Source organism: Xyrauchen texanus, chromosome 14, assembly GCF_025860055.1.
Source record: "Xyrauchen texanus isolate HMW12.3.18 chromosome 14, RBS_HiC_50CHRs, whole genome shotgun sequence".
Classification (NCBI taxonomy): Eukaryota; Metazoa; Chordata; class Actinopteri; order Cypriniformes; family Catostomidae; genus Xyrauchen; species Xyrauchen texanus.
In genome coordinates this window covers 35,949,111-35,972,141 of record NC_068289.1, presented here as the reverse complement: position 1 = coordinate 35,972,141, position 23,031 = coordinate 35,949,111, and the positions used below count along the sequence as shown (strand labels likewise).

Genomic DNA, 23,031 nt, shown 5'->3' with positions numbered 1-23,031 from the left:
AACGTGATTTTGTTTGCAATTCATATGACTTTGCTTTCATTTTACATGTTTATATATGTTTTAATCATGCTTGTTTTTGATCTGCGCTTTAAAAAAAAAACGCATTTCAGTTTCCTAACAAAATTCCATCAAAATGAAGTGTTATTATTTACAAAGTTAAATAAAAATGTCATTTTATTATGTTAAAGATTTCTTCATTCAATTTGATGGAATTTTGTTATGAAATTGAAATGTGTGTTGTGTGTGTGTGTGTGTGTACAGGTTTAAAATTATTTTCTTATTCAGGTCCTTAGGAGTTTTCTTGAGTTTATGGTTCATGCTTAACATTAATAAATATGTATGTATACATTTATGTATAAAAATAAATAAATAAAAATTTAAAAAAAGCATTCGTACATTTAAATCAAAGAAAATTAATGTACATGAAAATTTATTAAAAAATTATATTACAGATTGAGAGTATGCATTTCAAGATTATGCATTTCAATATCATTACAAATAATTCGTTTTACTAATTTAATTTGATTAAAGATCACAAAATGTAATCTGGTGAAAATAGGTTAAAAATCTTTTCTTTCTTTTTTTTTTTAATTTGTTTTAGTGTTGAGCATTATAAACCTAAGAGATCTTACAGTAAAACTAAATACTTTCCTTTTTTATACATGTTTCCAGAACATTAAAGCATTATAGTAAGTAGACTAAATTGTAGGTTTGTTTACACAAAAGTGAAAAATCTAAATCTTCTGAACAAACCAGTTCACTAAAATTAATCAGACTTTATGACTCTTATAAGAAAATTTTTGATCCTCCTCCTTTGCATAGTGTGCTTATAAACAAGAATTAATATGTGTGAAAAGGTTGAGAAAATATTGAAATTCCTGGACATTTTGCATCCCGGAATGGAATTTTTTTTTTTAGAAAACTAAGCCAAAAACTGATATGATCCAGAAAAATCCTTGACAGGTGACAACCCTAACGCAAACCCAGTACATTTATATGTGGAATAATATTTGGAAAACCCAAATTATCAAAACGAACAACCAAAAAAACATGGTTAGTTTACACTTTAAGGGGACAGATTAGAAGACCATATGACCATCACTGCATATTAAAACACAAGGCAAAAATATAATGGTATTAGAAATTTCAGGATTTATTAGTGTTAAACAGCAATGATTCTAACAGTATATACAAATGGTTCTCTCATCCCCAATATAAACCACAACAGGGGTCAGACTGAATTACATACTCATGCAGCACTAAAATGAGGAAATTATTATATTCTGCCTTTCCGGTGTTCCTTCAGCCAAATTTATGAAAACATTGACCCACCCACTCATCATCACAAATATGGCATTCATAGAAGAAGCTGTGGCAACAAAGAAAATATGCAGAGTAAGGTCTCGAATAAGGCATAAACAGCATACTAACTTTTCTAAACTGAATTATACAGGGAGGGGTCAGTGGTTATAAACAGTTTGTGTTTTATATCTGAATGTGCAGAGAAGTGGCAGACTATTTTGTTCTGATGAACACCAGGGATAAGATTATGTTTGTGGTGTAAGCGTAAGGGCAAATTTAGTTGATGTGAATTAGACCAGTTACTTCCCTCTTGGTGTCCTCTGTGCAAGTGATAAAGATCATTTCATATGTTCCAAAGTAACTGGATGAATTCCAGATGTGCAAGACCATTACTATGTGGAGGGGTGTGGGTATGATTAAAATGGAACTGCTGGATACACTGTGAAATGTTATTCTCTCCCAAAATCCACCCCATATTTTGTATTGATCATTTTAATCCTCGATTCAGCATTTTTTTTAATTGTTTAAAACTATTTTCTGGTGAACCCGAGAGGTGAAAAGTTAATAGATGATATAAAAGGAAAAATTTTAGCACAAATATTGGCATCAAAAGATATAGAGATCATCAAAAAAGAAAAAGACATTACATAGTTTCAGAGTAACCAGGAATAATTATAATAAAGTCCTTTTTTGTGTGTTTCTGAAGAGTTCTTAATCTTCAATTTCCCTCACAACTTTTGTGAAGCAACCATAAATAAAACAGCACCCTATTCATTAATTCATTAATCAATCATTTTGTCTCTGAATATTATGTGTCAATATTATTATATTATTGATATTCTGAGCTTCTGGTTCAAGAGGTTGAGAAAAGTTTAGTAATTGTGAGGAAGACTTCAGTCCCCCAGGTCAGTTTCTAGGAGTGTGTGCTTCTCTGGATCGACGTCGCCAAGGCCTCCTGGTGTTGTGGTGTCATGGCTGGACCTTCACATCTTACTGAAGCACTCTTTAGCGTTGTTCCACACTTGAATTCCCTTAAAACCCAACATGCTTGTGTTTTAACATGTTATAAATCGGTTTCTTTTCTATTGAACTTTAAATCAGGTCAGGTCACAGAGAAAAAGACTTGACATAGATATGGTGTCGTGCTTTCTTTGTAATGACATAACTGTTGCTCACCTTTTTGCACATGCTGATCTGCATGATAGCATAACTTATGAGAGCCTCTCTTAGATCACGGTCCTTCTGCTCTTTGAACATCTCAACATCCACCCATGCACTCTTCACAAACTCTCTACAAAAAGACACAAAGATTTTAAAAAGTTTTTTAAATGAATACAATTCTTAAATTTTCAAACAAAAACGAGCATCTTATTCACTAACCACCAGGAATTCAGTTTAACCAGGTGCTGAATGCACGGAAATAATGTTGCTCTGTGAGTATTTAAAGTAGAGCTGACAAAATTAACACGTTTAACGTGTACATTTCTATTGCATTCTATTTTTATTGCACTGACATGTTATTCAGCTCTGTGCGAGTTCTGAACACTGGCTGGAATAGGGCCTTAACAATGTGTCCCGGGTCATTTAACTGACGTACACACCACAAACAAACACAACAGCGATTCTGTGTCTGATCAAGTGATTAGGAAAGGAACTCTTACAAAATAAAAACAAATGGGACTTGTGACAAAAATAAAGTACTTTGCAGCTTGTCTTAAGTCTTAACTGGCAACTAAAAGCCAAACATATGGTAATTGGTACTAATAAAGGATCACGGTGGTAGACTAGCTTGTTCTCCCGTGAATGGTCTGTCGACATACCACTCAGAACTCAACTTTGACTTGACCATGATATCAAGTGGAAAGTCACATCCTGCCAGCTGATATTGTGGAGGCTGAGGGTTTAAGAGATTTATTGCCCAAGTCAATGAAAACTCAACCTATAGAAACTATTTTTTTATATATTCAACCTCTCATGGAAACATTTAATGTTACTTGAATTGATGCTATTTTTGTGTATTTTTATCTTTATACTATGTTAAGCTTTGTTTGGAAAATGTTAATAAACAATATTGTTGGGGCCTGGGTAGCTCAGCAAGTAAAGACGCTGACTACCACACCTGGAGTCACAAGTTTGAATCCAGGGTGTACTGGGTGAATCCAGTCAGGCTTTCTAAGCAACCAAATGGCCCGGTTGCTAGGGTGGGTAGAGTCACGTTGGTTTAACCTCCTCGTGGTCGCTATAATGTGGTTCTCGCTCTTGGTGGGGCACGTGGCGAGTTGTGCGTGGATGCCGCGGAGAATAGTGTGAAGCCTCAACATGCACTTAAGTCTCCGTGGTAACATGCTCAACGAGCCACGTGATAAGATGCGCGGATTGACTGTCTCAGATTCGGAGGCAACAGAAATTCGTCATCCGCCACCCGGATTGAGTCACTAAACCACCACGAGGACTTAGAGCACATTGGGAATTGGGTATTCCAAACTGGGAAGAAAATAAATAGTATTTCCCCCAAAAAGGAAATAAAAGCATTCTTAATTAAATATTTTAATAAAATGACAGCACTAAATTAAAGTCAATGTCATTCTTTTCAGTGCAAACATCTCTCCTTTCCATGCAAATTAGGCTTATTATAGGTTCCGCTTTATTCAAAGAAATTAGCTTTATTTGCCTTAAGCTTTGCGCTACTGCCACACAGGGAAAGCAGGCGGTAAACAGACTTTTAATAAAAATAAATGTTTGTGTATATTTTCTATTGATAATGGCAGTAATGAACCAGGCAGTGTACAGTAGTTGAGCGCTTTAATGAGCCGATTTTGGTGCCTGGGTCATAGCGGTGGAGAGATCTACAGTGGCCCTACAGTCCCAGTAAAGCATGCCAGATCTTGGTAGCCTGCTGCATCATCCACAAACTTGCACTCAGAACAGTCCTACAAGATTTGGAATTGCGACATGCAAATGGCGTTCAGCACAAAAATTTGGTGCGTGCTGTGAACTGATTTTTATTTTATTTTTTCAATGTGGTGGGAAGAGTGCACTACTTACTCGCATTCTGCATTTCTTTCTTTGACCAGTTCTTCTCCTTCCTCGATCTGTGTCTCCAGCATTTTCAGCTTGGCTTCTCTCTGCTCTGTAGTCTCCTGTCCAAACAGCTTACTGGTCATCCCCTTCAGAGAGAAGGTCCGTACAGTCTATACAGAAAAAGAAAAGTCATGACACCCACCGTTTGGAGTAAGCCACCCATGTTTATTTGCACAGCAGAAAGAAGTCAAACCTTTTTCTCCCATTTCTTTGGCCAAGTAGGCCTTGTGTAGTGGTGTCAGCCAATCGGGTCAGAATGGCTTATATCTAAGGACTTCATTCACACATACTACAAGCCCCATAATTTTGTCAGAATAGGCACATCTTTAAAAATTCTCAAGCTTTGTTGTGCAAGCCTGAGTTGTTAAAAAAAGGAGTTATGGAGTAGTTCAGAATGTTTTCTCAACCCCTTATGTTGTTCCAAACCCATATTACTTACTTTCTTCAGTGGAACATTAAAGGATACTGTATGTTAGGCAGAATGTTAGGGACTGAGAGCCTTGGTCAGCATAAACTTTCATTGTATAGAAAAAAGGTGCAATGATGGTAAATGGTGACTCAATGTTGAGGCTAATATTATGCCTAACAAATCCTTTTGAAAGTAAAATCCCATATTACTTTCAGCATGAGTAAATTAGCCCAGAATTAAAAATTTTGGCTGAACTATTAAAGTCCTGTTGAAAAGTCCCCCATTCCAGAAGTAAGAGGAGTGATGCGAGTTCTCCTATCTGTGAGTGGTATCTGGGTGGACACTGACCCCAGTGGCGAGTTCCTCCCGCTGCTGTTTCTTAGAAGTCAGATCCTGGGCAGTCATCTCCAGTTCATATTGTGTGAGCTCATGCTTCTTACACACTGCCCTGTGAAGACACAAACCACAAAATACACAAAAATCAACTAAATATAATAATCAAGGATAGCTTTATTTCAAATGATATTATACAAAGAGAAGATAAATGGCTAAATATGGCAACTTATGACAAGAGAAACACTTCTCAAAAGATTGAGATTTATGAGCCATGAATCACTTTCAGAGCATCTACACTGCCATTCAAAAGTTTGGGGTCACTTGACCAAAATGTTTCTCATGATCTAAAAATATTTTGATCTGAATTTGTTTTATAAAAAATAAATGTTTTTGAAATGGATGACTTGGACAGAATAATAAAGAAAGCAGCCAATATCTGCCCAGCACAGATGAGATCTCCTTCAATACGGTTGAGAAACTTACAAAAGTACATTTCTGCAAATTGTAGGCAAAGGGTGAGTACTTTGAAGATGATAAAATGAGTAAGTGACATTTGAACAGCAGTGTACATCTTTGTGTCACTGCTATTCACTGGTGGTGTGTTATGTGCTCTAAAGGTTTGTTACATTTAAATATGTAATTCATGACTTGGTGTTAATTTATACAGCAACAACATGCAGGGTTATGCATTCAAAATAGGGTTTGTAATAAACGATTAAAAAACAAAAAGTACTTTTGAATGTAATAAAAACAAAAATGGTCTGCACTTATATAGTGCCTTTTTTTGATCTTAGCGGTTACCAAAGCGCTTTACACTGTGTCCCATTCACCCAATCACACACACCAATGACACAGCAGAGCTGCCATGCAAGGCGCTAGCCTGCCCATTCCCAAATCTCTCACACACACACACACACACACACACACACACACACACACACACACACACATTTTCTGCCACGGTACACTTTATAGGACTAAATAAATTCAAAACATGTATTTGGAAGAGAGAAAAAAGCTTGCAGTTGCTTTGATAGCAGAAAGTAATAAAAGGACTCATTTAGGTTTAGGTCTAATCGTGTTCTTGGTGAATTTAAATTGGTTCAATAACTGGGGTCTCTGATATTCGTAAACTATATTTAATTAAAATAAATTATGAGACATTCAATGTCTCTTCACAAATTTGGACAGTTTTTAAATATTTCTTGTTGCTTAATACTCTCAAAGACATTATTGGTGAAGCAAAAACGTGTGTGTGTTTGGTGTAACACTTTGGCGTAAAGTCATTTCATAGACTTCAATGTATTCTGCAGCGCTGACCCAAGTCATGTGAAAGACCCTTAATGCGTATAAATATCAGTCACTTTTGCACATTAATCATTGCTCTGAACAATCACAGTGACGAATATGGTTTAAAAACTGTGAATTTCTCTGAAAGGTGAGGAGTTTAGATCCCTGAAATTATTATAATTTTTTTTTTTTTTTTTTTCATACATTTATATATTTTGTGGAATTTTCCACAGCACACCTGACAATCTTTCACGGCATAGTGTGCCATGGCACAGTGGTTGGGAAACACTTTGCTAGCCTGCCATTGGGAGCAACTTGGGGTTCAGTGTCTTGCCCAAGGACACTTCGGCAAGTGGAGTCACATGGGCCAGGAATCGAACTGCCAACCCTGTGATTACTGGCCGACCCGCTCTACCACCTGAGCCACAGCCGCCCCTGAAAAGCTGGGGGTTGGGTGCAAGGAGGAACTCCCCAGTTGCAAAAACAGACACGCTGCCTCATATACATTAATTAATAGCAGGAACTAAAAATGGTTCAAAGAACGAAAAGCCGAATCTTTTTTGTAGAATGTAACCAAAAAACGTGTACAAAGTGACTTTCAAATGTTCCAGAGTGATTTTTTTTTTTGTATATGCTGGTAATGGTTATAACCGGTTAATTTCATTCCGATAATTTTTTCATGAAACCAATGTCCAAATGGTTTATCACAGTATATTTGTGGAACTACACCACTTCATGTTGCATGAAAAAATAAAACATATGCTTTGATCCAGAAGGAAACTGCTGCATCAAACATTTCTTTGCCTAATTGTTCATTGTGGATGTTGTATTATGTGAATGAAGACGTTTTTAACAACCATGTATAATTACTACATATACTGTACATGCACAGCTATCCCAGCTAGAAAGAAATCATTATTAGAGGTAAAAAGTAAATTTTCAGTAGTTTCCAAGTCTTCCCTGAATTATTGTTAGATATGATGCATTAATACAGATTTGATGCTGCCGGGTTTTGACTCAGAAGCAGATCTGTAATTAAAATGATACTTAACTGTTAATTAACTTAATTACTTTTCTCCCTTAACCAACATCTTATGGAGTTTTGTGTTCCTTGCCACAGTCACATTAAGCTTGCTCACTGGAGGTCTAAATACAAATAATATATACATATTTATTTTAAGGCACAATTTGCAATCACAGATATTACAGCTTAATTTTCTGTTCAAGCATAATTTTCGGTAAAGCTGCTTTGAAACGTGTTGTGAAAAGCCACATGACCTCATAAAAATTACTTGACGAATTCAAAATTTTAAAAATTGGCGTAAATAACATCTTAAAGTTAGGATAACCTCTAGATGGATACATTTATCATTACGATTTACCAGTGTTATAGTATTGAATTTGTTGTATAAGTGGCATCCCAATGATCAGGCTAATATGACCAAACAATGTCAAAGCCTGTCAATTTATTTGTAAGAAAAAAAAATTATGAATCAAGAATTAAGTTCTTAATAAAATGTATGAGAACTTCTAAAGAATTTTTCAAGAATTGCACTTAGGAACATTCTTACGAACTCCTTATAATTTATCCAAACAACATTCTTTTTCTTAAGAATATCTTTGTGAATCTGGCCCCTGGGCACTGATGGGGATTGTGTTAACAATGCACGTAATATTGCATGTGGAACTCATTCGGCCAGTGGAGGCCATCAGCTCCCAAGAGTTCAGGGAGAGTGCAATAAGAACAGGAGCTATAAACATTTCTAACAGCTCACAAGCCTCTCTGTTATAACAGCTTGTGTTTGGCTCACCATGGTTCACATTTAAGATGAGGACATTCATGCAATGCAACATGTGTGCTCTACCTTAATGAGTCTGCGTAGAAAAGATACTCCTTCAGCTGGTCAGCATAATGCTCCTCTTCCTCCAGAATATCATCCACAGAGGCAGCATACCTGTAACAAACAAAAATTCCTGATTGTGCACTTTCTGTGCAAAAGGTATGAAGGAAAGATTACACATTCTGAAAGAGTTTCTCAAATATTGGTGGTACTATTTTATACCATATACCACATAACCGATTTTGCTATTCTGTCTATATCGTGGATATATTTGCACAACTTTCAATGGGCAGGACTGCTTCACGTTATTTACATGTGAGAGTGATGAAGAAACAATGTGAAAATACAGAATAGAGTACCAAAAATACGTAGCTATGAGGATGGACTTGTTATAATAAGGGGTGTTTTTAAGTACAACAGAGTTTTGTTGGTTATGGTTAATGAGTAACTTGCTGATGTGGTCACTGGTATGCAAATATCAACTCCTATAATCAGATTTTAGAGTCAGAACTGTGTGTTTTATAATATTAGTTACATAATGTGAAGCTGTTTTGCCAGACTTATTCATCTGTTACAAATAATTGTATCTTTTGTTATACGTCTATCATGTTCCAAGTAAAAAGATAAATGAATTAAATGACCTTTCATTGTAAAAGTATTTACTTCACTGGATTATCCAAAAACAGGCATTACCAAATGAGCATTTAATACTGTATAAACAATTTTTGTGATATATCATTACTATGATAAACAGATTTCGGTCATACCACACTGCCCTAATGTCACAGATTATTACTTTATTTGTATTATTTACTCTAAATCAGCAGGAACTAATGGAAAGACCACAGCAAGCCAGTAATGGGCATTTTGAGTTATTTTGGGGAATTTGTGAGCAACATGATCCATAACAGTCTGACAGCTGTCAAACGTGGACCAGTGATGGACAGGTTGTTTCTTTCAGTGTGGAGACAGACAGGCAAAGCATTGGGCTCTGACCTTTGACCTTTCTGCTGAGTACCGCAATCTGGAATCCATCAGAAAAGACAGCAATGCAAACCAGTGAAGAAACGAAAGGGGACTGGTTAAAGACTCGAAACTAATGCATCATATCGTTGAAAAAAATCGCTGCTAAACGTTTTGGCCATGGCTCCTGGAGATTTGCGGAGCTGTCTGCCAGCCAAATCAAAACCTGAGCCTCCCAAGGGCTCACCTTCTTGGCTACTTGTAACAGGAGGACCCCCTGAATGGAAATTGGAGAGGTTTAAGATCAATCTGGCAAATGTGTTTTACAGCTCAGTACCAGGAGCAAACACATGTAGAATCACAGGAGAGTCCTGGGGTGCATCATACAGCACCTCTATATTTCAGATCCCTCAATGAGCTTTCAAAGGGTAACAGGATCGGTCCAAGTAGGAGAAATACAATCAAAAGCAGCTGCAATAAACTCTTAAGACTAATCCTATAAAGAGTACATGAGAATGGCTCATAAAATGGCCTGTGTCTGTTTGTGTGTCAGACAGACAGCATTGGGTAAATTACTTAAAAATAGTAATCCACTGCAAATTACAAATATTTCCCTATAAAATTTTAATCAGATTACTTTACTAATTACTTCATTTAAAAATAATTTTCTGTTCAACAAATTCAAAATAATGTCTATATTTCTTTCTTGTTCATGGTTACACACAAGTCCTACATTCAGCACCTCACATTTCTCCACAATGACTCATTACAGGGCCATAATTCATGTATTTGTACATAAATAACAGAAATAATGTACTTTAAAGTAATTAAATTAACTGAAAGTCAGTAACTGTAATCTGATTACAAGAATTTAAAATGTAATGCATTACACTACTTTTGACTAAAAAGTAATTAATTACAGTAAACAGTTACTATGTAATTGGATTACAACCAACACTGGTGTCAGAGAGACTCGGAAAATAATTTACTTGAGATTGACTTGGACTCCATATTAAAGACTCAAGGTAATTGCATTCTGTTCTATTGGTCGAGTCAAGTTAATTTTTTTCATGCAAGAACACATGTGTGAATAGCCTTGAAGGATCTAATGATCTAATTTTAGCTTTTAAAGGCAAATTAAGTGTGTGTGGCACCAAGACAGCAAACTATACATGCATCTGTTTTGTACTTGAATTATGTTGTTTCTTTATTTCTTTTTTATTATTTTCTTTTAATATTTATTTTATACAGTATATACATTTTCATATTGTTTCTTGCACTCGATTTTACTATTCCTTTTTACTGTTATGTTGTGTGTTGTATTGTCACCACAAGTTAGAGATAATAAAAAAAAAAATATTTCAAGGTCTTCATCATCATGGGACGATGTTGCGAAGCATTGTCTTTGCTCAGTATAACAATTGTTGAATTTAAGCTGGTCAGACGAAGTCAGACTGATAATTGAGAAACATGCAACTAAGATTATTGGATTAAATTCTGCTCATTTTTACCATCACTTATTCTCCCGCACTGCAGAGTTAGCATAAGCCGTTCGCGTTGACTGGTTTAGGATATCAGACAAAACTCTGACATTTGGGTATCTTCTGATAGAGAGAGAGGTCTAGTGGGAGATTTATTCTAACAGCCTTGAAAAAATTAAGACTCTTGTGTGCGGTGAACTCACGCATCCATGTGATGGCCAGCGCTCTGCAGCCCATCTCCCATCTCTTTCTCAATGGCGCTCCACTCACTGTCCAAAACAAACAAAGAGTCACAGTGAGCCATTGCAGCAGACCTCAGCTACACAATAACAAAAGAACTGATTTATCCTAAAAATGCTTTTCACAATAACAGTTTACAGAGAACTTTATAAAACATGTCTGACTCCTTCAAAATGAGGGCACAATATTGTGATGACTGCTGAGCGACAATAAAAAAAAATGCTTATCCTGCTCAAGATAAAACTACAGTACAACAGAACTTAAATTTGGTCTATTGATCACACAAAGCCATCATATAGCTTCAGAAGACATTCAAAATAGCACACAAGCATACTACTTTTATGGTAGATTTATGGTGTCTTTAAGGTGCTTGACAAACAGATGTTCACTATCTGCTTTTGTTGTATGGGAAAGAGCAGCTTGGACATTCTGCAAAACATCTCCTTTTGTTTTCCACAGAAGACAGCAGGTCAAATGGGTTTAGAAAAAAACGAGGGTGAGTATATGACAGAATTTTCATTTTTGAGTGTACTGTTCCTTTAAGAAAACTTCACCTAAAGACTCTGCCATAATTTCCATGCACTTTGTAGACTCCATATAGGCGATCAGCTGCTCTCTAAATAAGAAGAGTTGAAGCCTGTTAGTAAATGTAAATACACTTCATGTGCATTTAAATTAGGTTTTTGTTGGACTGAGAGAACTTGTCACAAAGGTCGAGCTGCACATTCGGTTGTTTACACTTACTGCTCGAACTCTCAGCAGCTGGGAAATAACAGACTGCAGGTCATCTCCATAGTGTTTCATGTCTGCAAAACGTCTGTGACACACACATATACACAATGCTCAAGGTTAGTTTCACAGTAGAGCCATATCTTTATGCATTTCATTGCTTTAAGACAACACACTCGTATTCATACAGCCTTCAAAAATGACTTACTTGTCTGGATTCTTCACTCTGAATGTGGCGTTTAAAGCCTTTAATCTTGAATCGGCCTGTAAAGAGGACACAAGCAAAAAGTTGATGGACAGATTCATGTTTGTGCTTTGTTTATTCAGATGGAGTAAAGTGGAATTAGAGCCACTCCTTACAACTATTTCAAACTACTGGGATCAGATAAACACTGCAATATGGCAAAAATATAGACAAACATAAAATACTGCTGCTCTTTCGGGTTTGATCCAGACCGGTCCAACAGATTTCCTGTGCTTGTTTACATAAAGAACACTAATAACAGATTTCTCACTGCAGTAGCAATTCGGCCACTTCACACAGTTTTTAACAATGCTTGCAAGGCATCACTGTATTGATAATGATATTCCTCAAATATTATGGTTAGGGTTTGTTCAAGACATCTAACTCCAATTAATTAACTTCTGCAATTAATTCAGCCCAAACCACTTACAGCTGAAGTGTGTATCTTTTTCTCCTATCCCAGCTTAATATGCTAAATCAACTATAAGCCATTTGTAGATTAGTTTTAAACCCATAAATACTTTGTCTCTGTAGTGCAATGTTTGTTTGTACAGTCCATCCAGCCCGATATAACAAAATGACTCAACCAATAGCGTGAGTTTGGGAATGGAACTATCGGTTTATTTGATCAACCGCAGATGTGATGAGTTTTCGGGAAAGCTGTTTGAAAACAATATTTATTTCTGCAATTCAGTTTTTTGGTGCTAGCAACACAGAAGATACACACTACAGCTGTAATGTACAGACTCTGATTTTATTTTTTAGCTCATATCAGATTTTTTTCTGATTAACAATTTTTTATTATTTCACATACTGAACACAGAAAAACAAAACATATATATACACAGAATGAACAATGAACCCCCACTATTACCCCTCCCCAAACCCACTCTGGCCCCCAACAACATCCCAGTGGTCATACAAGATTATAGACACACACACACACACACACACACACACACACACACACACATAGTGTTTCCATGTTTTATGAGGACTTTCCATAGACATAATGGTTTTTATACTGTACAAACTTTATATTCTATCCCCTAAACCTAACCCTACCCCTAACCCTCACAGAAAACTTTCTGCATTTTTACATTTTCAAAAAACATAATTTAGTATGATTTATAAGCTGTTTTCCTCATGGGGACCGACAAAATGTCCCCACAAGGTCAAACATTTCGGGTTTCACTATCCTTATGGGGACATTTGGTCCCCACAAAGTGATAAATACACGCTCACACACACACACGCTCACACACACCCAGAAATGCCAGATATTCGCCCCATTTCCCACAAATGAGTTCAATTTCCCCAGTCTTCCAAATGACCCTTCTTCAAAGGCCGCCACCCTCCCCATCTCCAAGCACCACTCCTGAAATAAGGGCGCGCCAGCCGAACTCCATCCCCAAAATCTGATTTTTTGGTTAGGATGTTCACATGATCATTTAAATGTAGCCCATATCAGACACTAGTCAGAAAAGCAGATGCTATTTAACTGACCTGCATGCGTATAAACACTCCCTGAGCATACATATAACAAACCCAGACATGTTCGTTCTTTTAATATGAATAATTAATTAATTTGTTAAAACTGTTAAGCAGTTTTTTTTTTTACCAGAATAGAACACTTAATGACTATCTAATAAAATATCTGCAAGTGATGAAAGACCAGATGGATAAAGTAGTTTTAAATAAAGTTGCACATTCACTGATAGAATGTTCAACATTCAAAATGTAACGTCATCATAATATTTGCACACTGGGTTATGATTCTGGGTTATATTGGTCATTCTTACATCTATTCGCAAATTTGAATTGTTGGTCTGGTCTTCTTTGCATATTTATAACCATTTATTTATTTTTCATGAGTGGTGAAAAAAGTGAGAATGTCATAGCAGGTCATCCAGATGTAAAATTTATGTTGAATTGTTTGTTGTATTTAAAGCATTTTGTCGTATTTAGAGCATTTTTGTTAATTTGTAAGTTTAAAGTAAGCCTTTCAAGTGATTTTAATCAAGTGTTTAACATTTAGAAAATTTCACTAAAAATTTTGAGCCAATTATCTTCAGAAAAGGTGACTTTAGCTGAAAGGTGAGTAGTTTGAACACAAAAGCCTAAAACTCCAGCTTAACTAAAACTTTAACATTTCTTTTGCTGCCTTGCAAGCACTTTGCTGCCTTTATTATCTTAAGAAAAAAAACAAACAGTATTTATTTGAAATTTAAACATAGTCAGTGTCATATCAACACAGCTAATTAAGATATGGTAAGAAGTGAAATATCAACAGTTAGAGAGGTGCTGGTAGAGGTTTAAACATTAAAAGAACCCAATGAACTTGAAAGTGCTGTTATACCTTTGCCTGAAATCCGGTCTCAAACACATTTTCTTTCCAACCATTTTCCTGTGGGGCAGAGAAAGGATGCAATTTCTGACACTGAATGAAAGGGAATTATCAGCATGATATGCCAGTAAAAACAATGTTTTATCCTGTTCAAACAACAGCATCTGAAAATGTGGAAATCTAAATTCAATTCTTCACAAAAGCAGAATTCAGTTGGTCAGGACCAACATGAACATCCTGTCTACTATTACAAAATGTGGATCAGAGAATGTAAGCGTTGTGGACTTTGGAGCGGAGTTACCAATCCCACTTCTTGATGACAAGCCTTACACGTTAACGGCCATAATGCAATAGCATGTTAGCAAGAATTCTACGTGAAGTAAATAGTGTTAATAGACTATTAGCAGTCGTAATTAATAAAGAGATGGAATAATTGAAATACTATTGGAAACATACAGTACAAAACGTTTAGCAAAAATGAATGACGCAGTGTGAACGTGACACACAAAAGTGTGAAGCCTAATATAAAATGTCATGTTGAAAAAAAAACATGCATTTTTTTTTCATATGGAAATTAAATCTATAGTCGGGAAGTGTTGGGGAGTAATGGAATACATGTAACGGGATTACGTATTTAAAATACAAAATATAAGTTACTGTTTTCCACTACAGTTACAATTTAAATAATTGGAATTTAGAATACAGTTACATTCAAAAAGTATTTTGATTATTGAAGAGATTACTTTGCATTTTATTGTAATTTATTTCATTTAATATTTAGTCCTTACAAATGGAAAACATTTATGCATATAAATGATGCGATCCAAAGTGCATTTGAACAGTGGTGAAACACTTTCTTATGATGTGTTCATACGAGCAGACAGAGAAATAAGTTTGAAGTAAGTTTGGAGCAGAAGAAATAGAAATAAACCTTGTGTAAATTGTTAGCTTTATGCTAAGCTAAAATGCTATTTCTAAGATTAAGATTAAGATTCAACTTTATTGTCATTGTGCAGAGTACAGGTACAGAGCCAATGAAATGCAGTTGTTTTCGCATATCCCAACTAAGCTGAGGTCAGAGTGCAGGGTCAGCCATGAAACAGCGCCCCTGGAGCAGATAGGGTCAAGGGCCTTGCTCAAGGGCCAAACAGTGGTATCTTGGCAGTGCTGGGGCTTGAACCCCCGGCCAGTAACCCAGAGCCTTAACCGCTGAGTCACCACTGGCCCCCATTTTACATGCACGTTACCAGACACAATCATATTTATTTATCAAGAAATTTCAAATTGGATCATAACTTCTTTTTTCCTAGTAAGACCTTTGATATTAGGGCAAAAATCATATTCTTGATAATAATTTTTGTATAATTTTCCTGTAAAAATATCAAAAAATCCTTAAAACAAGATCAATTAGATTTATCTTGTTTTAGAAACAACACTGCATAAGATATTATGTTTTTTCAGAAAATGTATTTTTAACATGTGTATTTTGTCTTACTGTACTGGCAGAGTTAGGGTTAGTTATAGTCAAAACAAGTGAAAAATCTAATCAGTGCTGAAGAAGTAATCCAAAATATTTTGAATATATTACTGACCTTGAGTAATTTAATTACAATAATATGGAAATTGCACTTTCAAGCATTCACTTTATCTTGAGCCTTTATCGAAAGAACTTTACAGTGAAGCTGTAACTGCATGCAAAATTTTGCTATGGAGCGAGGAGTGTGAAATGGAAAACCTGGAGTGAAGTTGGAGCAGAGTGGTGTCAGAATGCTTTAAGTTATGGTTGAAAATCGCTGCTCGTTGCTACACTCTACTCACATACTCTGCGTGCTACTGGTTTGAAAAAACATTTCCTAAAAGTTACACCATCCTCCAGACAGCATCGATGAGAGCTCTCTACCTCTGTGAGGAACGAATACAAGATCTTATCATAGGACAGGACTGGGTGTGAGGCCACTCGGAGCAGGAAGTTCTCCAATCCGACTCTACGCCTCTCCACAAAATCGGGATCCATGTTGTCTGCCGATAGCTTGTGCCAAACAAATTCAGCCTGTTGCACCAACAGACCAAAAAAAGTTACAATGTATGAATGCATATTAAAAATACAGGTGGCAGTAACCAGAGCATTCTGTTTGCATACCCGTTTTTCAGGCAAAGGTGGAACCACCACAAATGGATAGGTGACTAACAAATAGTTTCTAAGGAGCTCAAACTCGCTGTAACGCCTCCAAAGAGAATCTGGAACAGGATTGGTCCCCTCCAAAGCAGCATCCACTGGCCTATGAGAAAATATGATAAATGAATAGATCACTACAAGATTTTAAATAACCTTTATATGTGAAGTTAGGGATAGGGTTGGTATAAACATGGATATACAAATCTCTCCAAAATATTAAAAACACTTCAGTGGTAAAAGGTGAGGTTGGTTAAACGTTTAAGCTGATATCAAATTTGAAATAAAATGTATGTAAAATATCTAAACACAGCAGAGATCTATGGGGTTGCATAGGGTGAGGCTGCATAGTTCTGGTTTGTGAAAGCAGTCATTTATAGGCCCTTTCAAACACATGCCAAACAGCGATGTGTAATCTTGCTGAATTCCCATTGCACTGGCAATTTGGGAGTAGAATTCCACTAAATCACACTGCAGGTACAGGTGTATACATTTTCCCCTGTACTGAAGAAACTGTTTTGCAGGGTCTAATGACACTAAATACTTACTGTGCAATAATCATGTATCCCACACCTTTTTTACCAACAAATTTCCATGACTTTCCAACTATCTGTGCTTACAAAGTATTTTATGGATCCTTTCATAAAGACTGAACTGATAAAGAGCACTTTGTAACAAGACAATATTTCAGAGCGGAGCATAACTGGAAATAAAAAAATGTTACAGTGAAAAAGGAGTTACATTTTGGTCTGTTTTCTCCAAAAAACAATTAGGTCACTTCAGAAGACATGGATTAAACAACTGAAGTCTTATGATTACTTTTATGCAACCTTTGTGCTTTTTGTAGCTTCAAAGTTTTGGTCACCAATGACTTGAATTTTATAGACCTACAGAGCTGAGATTTTCTTCTAAAAATCTTTGTTTTCTGCAGAAAAAACTCAAACATCTGGGATGGCATGAGGGTGAGTAAATGATGAGAGAATTTTCATTTTTGGATGAACTTCACATTTAAGCTTTTGTTTATGAACATGAAATCAAAATTAGCTGTTTCCTGGTCTTATTGTGAATGAATATTCTTTGCTGCAAGTAATTAAAAAAAAAAAGTTTAATCTTCATAATCTTAAATAAAAATGTAATAATATGCTCTTTGTTTTATCTAGTTCTGCTGATGTCACCTGGGCCGTGTGGGCTATTGTGACATTGTTACTACAAAGCAGGGCTGTTTGTGAATTTTTAGAATGGCATTTTTAATGTTTTTAACACATTTTGACACAAAATTTGATTACAAAATGCAAATTAAACATATTTTCATGATAAGTGGATGCCACTTGCAGAAATTAAATATGCAACATTGTGAGGTCCTGTGACAACAAAGTAGTATATCAATGATTTTAACTAGGCTTGCTTTTTAGGCCTCTTTATTCTTTGTATTTTCTTCTTTTATTATTCACAGTTTTATCTTTTGGTTGCATTTCATTCTTTTAATCCTTTTATTTTAATTGTCAATTTGAGATTTTTTGTCAATCACTTATATAAATGTATTTACACATCACAGGAAACAATGTATCATGCGCTTGAATGTAATATTTGTGTAAAAATGTGTCTGTATTGATTCTGGTGCACAGTTGACAGTGTGCTGATTAAGAATCCTGGTATTTGGGGGACCTGGGTAGCTCAGTGAGTATTGATGCTGACTACCATACCTGGAGTTGAGAGTTCGAATCAAGGGTTTGCTGAATGACTCCAGCCAGGTCTCCTTAGCAAGCAAATTCACCCGGATGCTAGGGAGGGTAGAGTCACATGAAGTAACCTCCTCGTGGTCGCGATTAGTGGTTCTCTCTCTTACAAATTATACAATTAAACAATAAAAGTGTAACAAAATATAACATATGCAATATAATATTAGATTGCTTGATTAAATACATGAATTTCTTAAAAAGCTCAAATGTGACCAAAATGTGACCAAAATGATGAAAATTTATTGACTATTAAAACCAAGCCATTTAATACACTGCCTGTCCCAAAAAAAGTTCACGTTTGGATTTAAATAATGGTTTTGATCTGGGGTTGCTTCAATTGGAACAGGTTTAGGCTCAACAACATTATGCGACAATCCCAAGATTTGTCGGGCTCAAAATGGGAAAGAGTGGTTCAGGGAGCACGAGGAATAATTTTCAATAGTCACAATAGTCAAGGCGGGAAGTTATAAGGGCATTTATCACCCTCTCCAAATCTTTAGGAGGGAGATAAGCCTTTACCTTGGCTATAGTTCTCAACAGGAAAAAACACGATCTAACAGTGGCGGATATCTGTTTATCAAGCTTAAATGCACCATCCAACACAACACCAAGACTCCTCACAGTTGAGCGGCTGTTTGAAGCTAAAGGGCCGAGAGAATCTACATCAAGCAGTTCAGGGTGTCCAAACACTATGATCTCTGTCTTGTCTCCATTTAAGTTGAGGAAATTTAGATTCATCCATGTTTTAATGTCCTTCATACAATCAAACAGGGGCTGCAGTGAGCCCTTTTTTTTTTACGTTCAGGGGCAAATAAATTTGAATATCGTCTGCAAAACAGTGAAAAGAGACATCGTACCTCTCAAAGATGGAGGCCAGGGGCAGCATATACAAAGAAAATAAGATGGGGCCTAAGACAGAACCTTGAGGGACACCGCAGGTAAATGGGGCCGTTTCAGAGGAATAATCACCAAGGTGGACACAGAAGCTCCTGTCGGTTAGATAGGATTGAAACCACCTTAGTGCAGTACCTTTGATTCCCACACAATTTTCCAACCGTGACAAGAGGATTGAGTGGTCCACAGTGTCAAAGGCAGCAGTGAGGTCTAAGAGCACTAGGACAGCAGAGACTCCTGAGTCAACAGTTAAAATCAAATCATTAAAAACTCTTAAAAGTGCAGTTTCAGTGCTGTGACGGGATTTAAAGCCGGACTGGAACTTTTCATAAACATAGTTATTGATTAAAAAAAGTTTGCAGCTGCATAAAAACTACTTTCTCCAAGACTTTAGATAAGAAGGACAGTTTAGAGATGGGGCTGAAGTTGGAGAGAACAGAGGGGTTGAGATTTTCCTTTTTTAGCAGGGGTTGTACAACAGCGTGTTTAAAGGCGGAAGGAACATGACCAGAAACAAGACAATTATTTATCAATGAAAAAATACATGGTCCAATGGTATCAAAGACTTCTCTAACCAAACGAGAGGGAATGCTGTCTGAGGGACAATTTGTGGGCCGCAGATGATGGACCTCCTCAGATAGGGAGAAGATTGATATGGGTTCAAACTGATCTAGTACCGCAAGTCATATAGGAGGAACAGAGGGATCATGGTCGCAGGATGTGGTTACAGAAGATCGAAGAGCAAAAATCTTCTCAACAAAGAATTCTAGGAAAGAGTTAGAGGTCCAATGTAGGTGTAATAGGAACAGAGTTGCGGGGATTTGTAATGGTGTTAAACATGTTAAAAAGAACCTGTGGCCTGTGACGGTTGTTTGCGACCAGTTTCGAAATAAAATCAGATTCTGCAAATTTTACAGCTCTCTGATAATCAGATAGATATTGCTGTAGAATTTCATATGACACTCTGAGTTTGTCTTTCTTCCACCTTCTCTCAGCTTGCCGACATGTACGTCTGATTGCTCGGGTGGTGTCATTTAGCCAAGGCTCTGAAAGCGCTTTAGTGCGTTTCATCCTCAAAGGAGCTACAGAGTCTAAGATGTTTGTGCAGGTTGAATTAAAAAGAGTTATACGTCCATCAGCACCAGTAACATCACCTCCATCCAAGTTATAGAGCACAGAGTCTTTGAAAGCAGCGGAAAACTGTGCCGGGGTTTGACTGTTAATTACACGGCGGCAGTGTGAAAAAGGAGACTTGACCACAAAACATGGGACTGTAATCGTAAATAAGACAGGGAAGTGATCCGAAATACATGTTACATATTTCATTTACATGAACACACAAGCCATGAGACAGCACAAGGTCTAATGTGTGTCCTTTTTCATGTGTTGGGCCAGACACCGACTGAGTGAGATTAAAAGCGTTAAGAAGATTTAAGAAGTCTTTAACCATAGGTTTGTTTTCACAGCATACATGTAAGTTAGAATCACCACAAATTATAAAATGATCATAGTTTAAACTTAGACCTGCTATAAAATCGGCAAAGTCTTGCATAAAATCTTTGTTGAATTTCGGTGGATGATACACAACTGCACACAGCGTCGGAGAAGAGGCATTTAATTCGAATAGCTGCAGCTCAAAGCTCGAATAGTTGACAGATGCAGACAGCCGACACTGGAAGGTGGATTTAAACACAGTGGCAAGTCCTCCACCTTTACCAGTGATCCGAGGAGAGCTAAAAAATGTACAGTTTGGAGGGAGAAGTTCAGAAAAGGAAGCAGACTCACCAACATGAAGCCAAGTCTCGGTCAGCAGCATAAAGTCCAATTTATAAGATGTAAAAAAATAATTTAGCACAAAAGGTTTGTTGGCCAGTGATCTGACATTAATCAGGGCCATACGAAGAGTTAAATCCAAACTGGCTTTGGGGCCCGCCGCAGTGCTCGCAGATTAGCCGTTTTCACACCACGTTGACAGTCAGGCCGAAATTTCCTCACCGACGCCGGGTTTCCCCACCCGGTGTCAGCCCACGGGGCACCATGTGTCAGGCTGGAAGGAGCCACGACAGGCTGCGACGCAACAGCAATCGGGCTGGGGAAAACAGGCCGAATCCACCGCAGGCGCGGGACCTCCGAGCACCGGCAGCCACAAACAGCGGGGCGACCGCAACCCCCACCGCAGAGGAGACGAGGATGAGGCACATCCGAGGACCTCAGGTAAGCCTTGAGGCGAACAAGCACTCCGGCACGCCTTCCACGTCTCCTGTGGTGCTTTTTTCGGGGAAAATCACACGGCACACAGCGCAGGTAGTCTGGGATGTTAAACAACCATGGGGGGAGGCCTCCAGCCTGTTCCCCCAAACGATCTCTAGACAGCCCCAAAGCTTCACAGGACACTCGGATGTCGAACAAAGTTTGGCGATCATATACGAGAAGGCTAGTTACATCCCGGCAGCAAAAACACAGAAATAAAACAGCAGCAAACAAAAGGCAGACGCAGCGTGATGCTGACAGACGGCTTGCCTTACACACTGGCGCCATCGTCAGTCACCTGGAATTGGCCACCACAGAGCACTGACCTGAACCCCATTGAAAGTCTTTGGGATGTGCTGGCGAAGACTTTACAGAGTGGTTCGCCTCTCCCGTCATCAATACACGATCTCAGCCTAAAATTAAAGCAACTCTGAATGGAAATAATGTTGTGACGTTGCATAAGGTTGTCGAAACTATGCCATGACAAATGCGCACCGTAATCAAATTAGTATTGGCGCAGGGACAGTTGAACCACTCCGTAAATCTTCTCCATCACATCCCAAAGATTTTCAACTTTCAATATTTTAAAGTGCAATGGAACAATTCAACCATATCAAATGGCTACAGCCCTGACATTCTGAAAAGCGCTGACAAGGGAAAGAGAAAACACCTGCCCTGCACCAGCATCAATTACAATACTATTCATATCTACACATCAACACACTTACTAACATTTATCACAGTAAGCTGTAATAACATTTTTCAAAACAACATTGGAAGCAAGCACATACTCTTGTAAATATGACAAATTGTCCATGTAATGTTTACCTCGTTCTACAAGGCAACGAGGTGTCAAACGATTGATGATCACTTGTGTGACTATTTTTTATAGAATTTATTTATCTGTATAATATTTTTCAACAACTGAAGACCAGTTGAAGTTTACATACACCTGAGCCCAATACATTTAAACTCAGTTTTTCACAAATCCTGACATTTAATCATAGAAAACCTTCCCTGTCTTAGATCAGTTAGGATAACTACTTTATTTTAAGAATGTGAAATGTTAGAACAATAGTAGAGATAATTATTTAAGCTTATTTATTTAAGCTTTTTTTCTTTCATCACATTCCCAGTGGATCAGAAGTTGACATACAGTTTGTTAGTATTTGGCAGCTTTGCCTTTAAATTGTTTAACTTGTGTAAAACTTTTTGGGTAGCCTTCCACAAGCTTCTCACAATAAGTTGCTGGAATTTTGGCCCATTCCTCCAGACAGAACTGGTGTAACCGAGTCAGGTTTGTAGGCCTCCTTGCTCGCACATGCTTTTTCAGATCTTCCCACAAATCTTCTATTGGAGGTCAGGGCTTTGTGATGGCCACTCCAATAGCTTGACTTTGTTGACCTTAAGCCATTTTGCCACAACTTTGTAGGTATGCTTGTGGTCATTGTCCATTTGGAAGACCCATTTGCGACTGAGCTTTAACTTCCTAATTTATTAACTTCATTTTGCAGTGGCTTCTTCCTTACTGAACAGCCTTTCAAGTTATGTCAATATAGGACTTGTCCTACTGTGGATATAGATACTTGACTACCGGTTTCCTCCAACATCTTCACTATGTCCTTTGCTGATTGTTCTGGGATTGATTTACACTTTTCACACCAAACTTCGCTCATCTCTAGGAGACAGAATGCATCTCCTTCCTGAGCGTT

General features: G+C 37.2%; 1 protein-coding gene across 1 annotated transcript in view; it reads right to left on the bottom strand.

Moving 5' to 3' along the window:
* Positions 1-1,136: 1,136 nt before the first annotated feature.
* Positions 1,137-23,031, bottom strand: part of snx4 (sorting nexin 4) — a 29,192-nt gene continuing 7,297 nt past the window's right edge. The window contains exons 3-14 of the mRNA XM_052142974.1: positions 16,404-16,542; positions 16,164-16,313; positions 14,276-14,323; positions 11,881-11,936; positions 11,688-11,760; positions 11,498-11,559; positions 10,907-10,972; positions 8,284-8,373; positions 5,141-5,240; positions 4,348-4,493; positions 2,479-2,593; positions 1,137-2,333 (exon numbers count right to left, since the gene is read on the bottom strand). Of these exons, the coding sequence (XP_051998934.1) occupies positions 2,286-2,333; positions 2,479-2,593; positions 4,348-4,493; positions 5,141-5,240; positions 8,284-8,373; positions 10,907-10,972; positions 11,498-11,559; positions 11,688-11,760; positions 11,881-11,936; positions 14,276-14,323; positions 16,164-16,313; positions 16,404-16,542 (1,093 nt within the window). The 3' untranslated portion in view covers positions 1,137-2,285. The remainder of the gene's footprint in view (positions 2,334-2,478; positions 2,594-4,347; positions 4,494-5,140; positions 5,241-8,283; positions 8,374-10,906; positions 10,973-11,497; positions 11,560-11,687; positions 11,761-11,880; positions 11,937-14,275; positions 14,324-16,163; positions 16,314-16,403; positions 16,543-23,031) is intronic.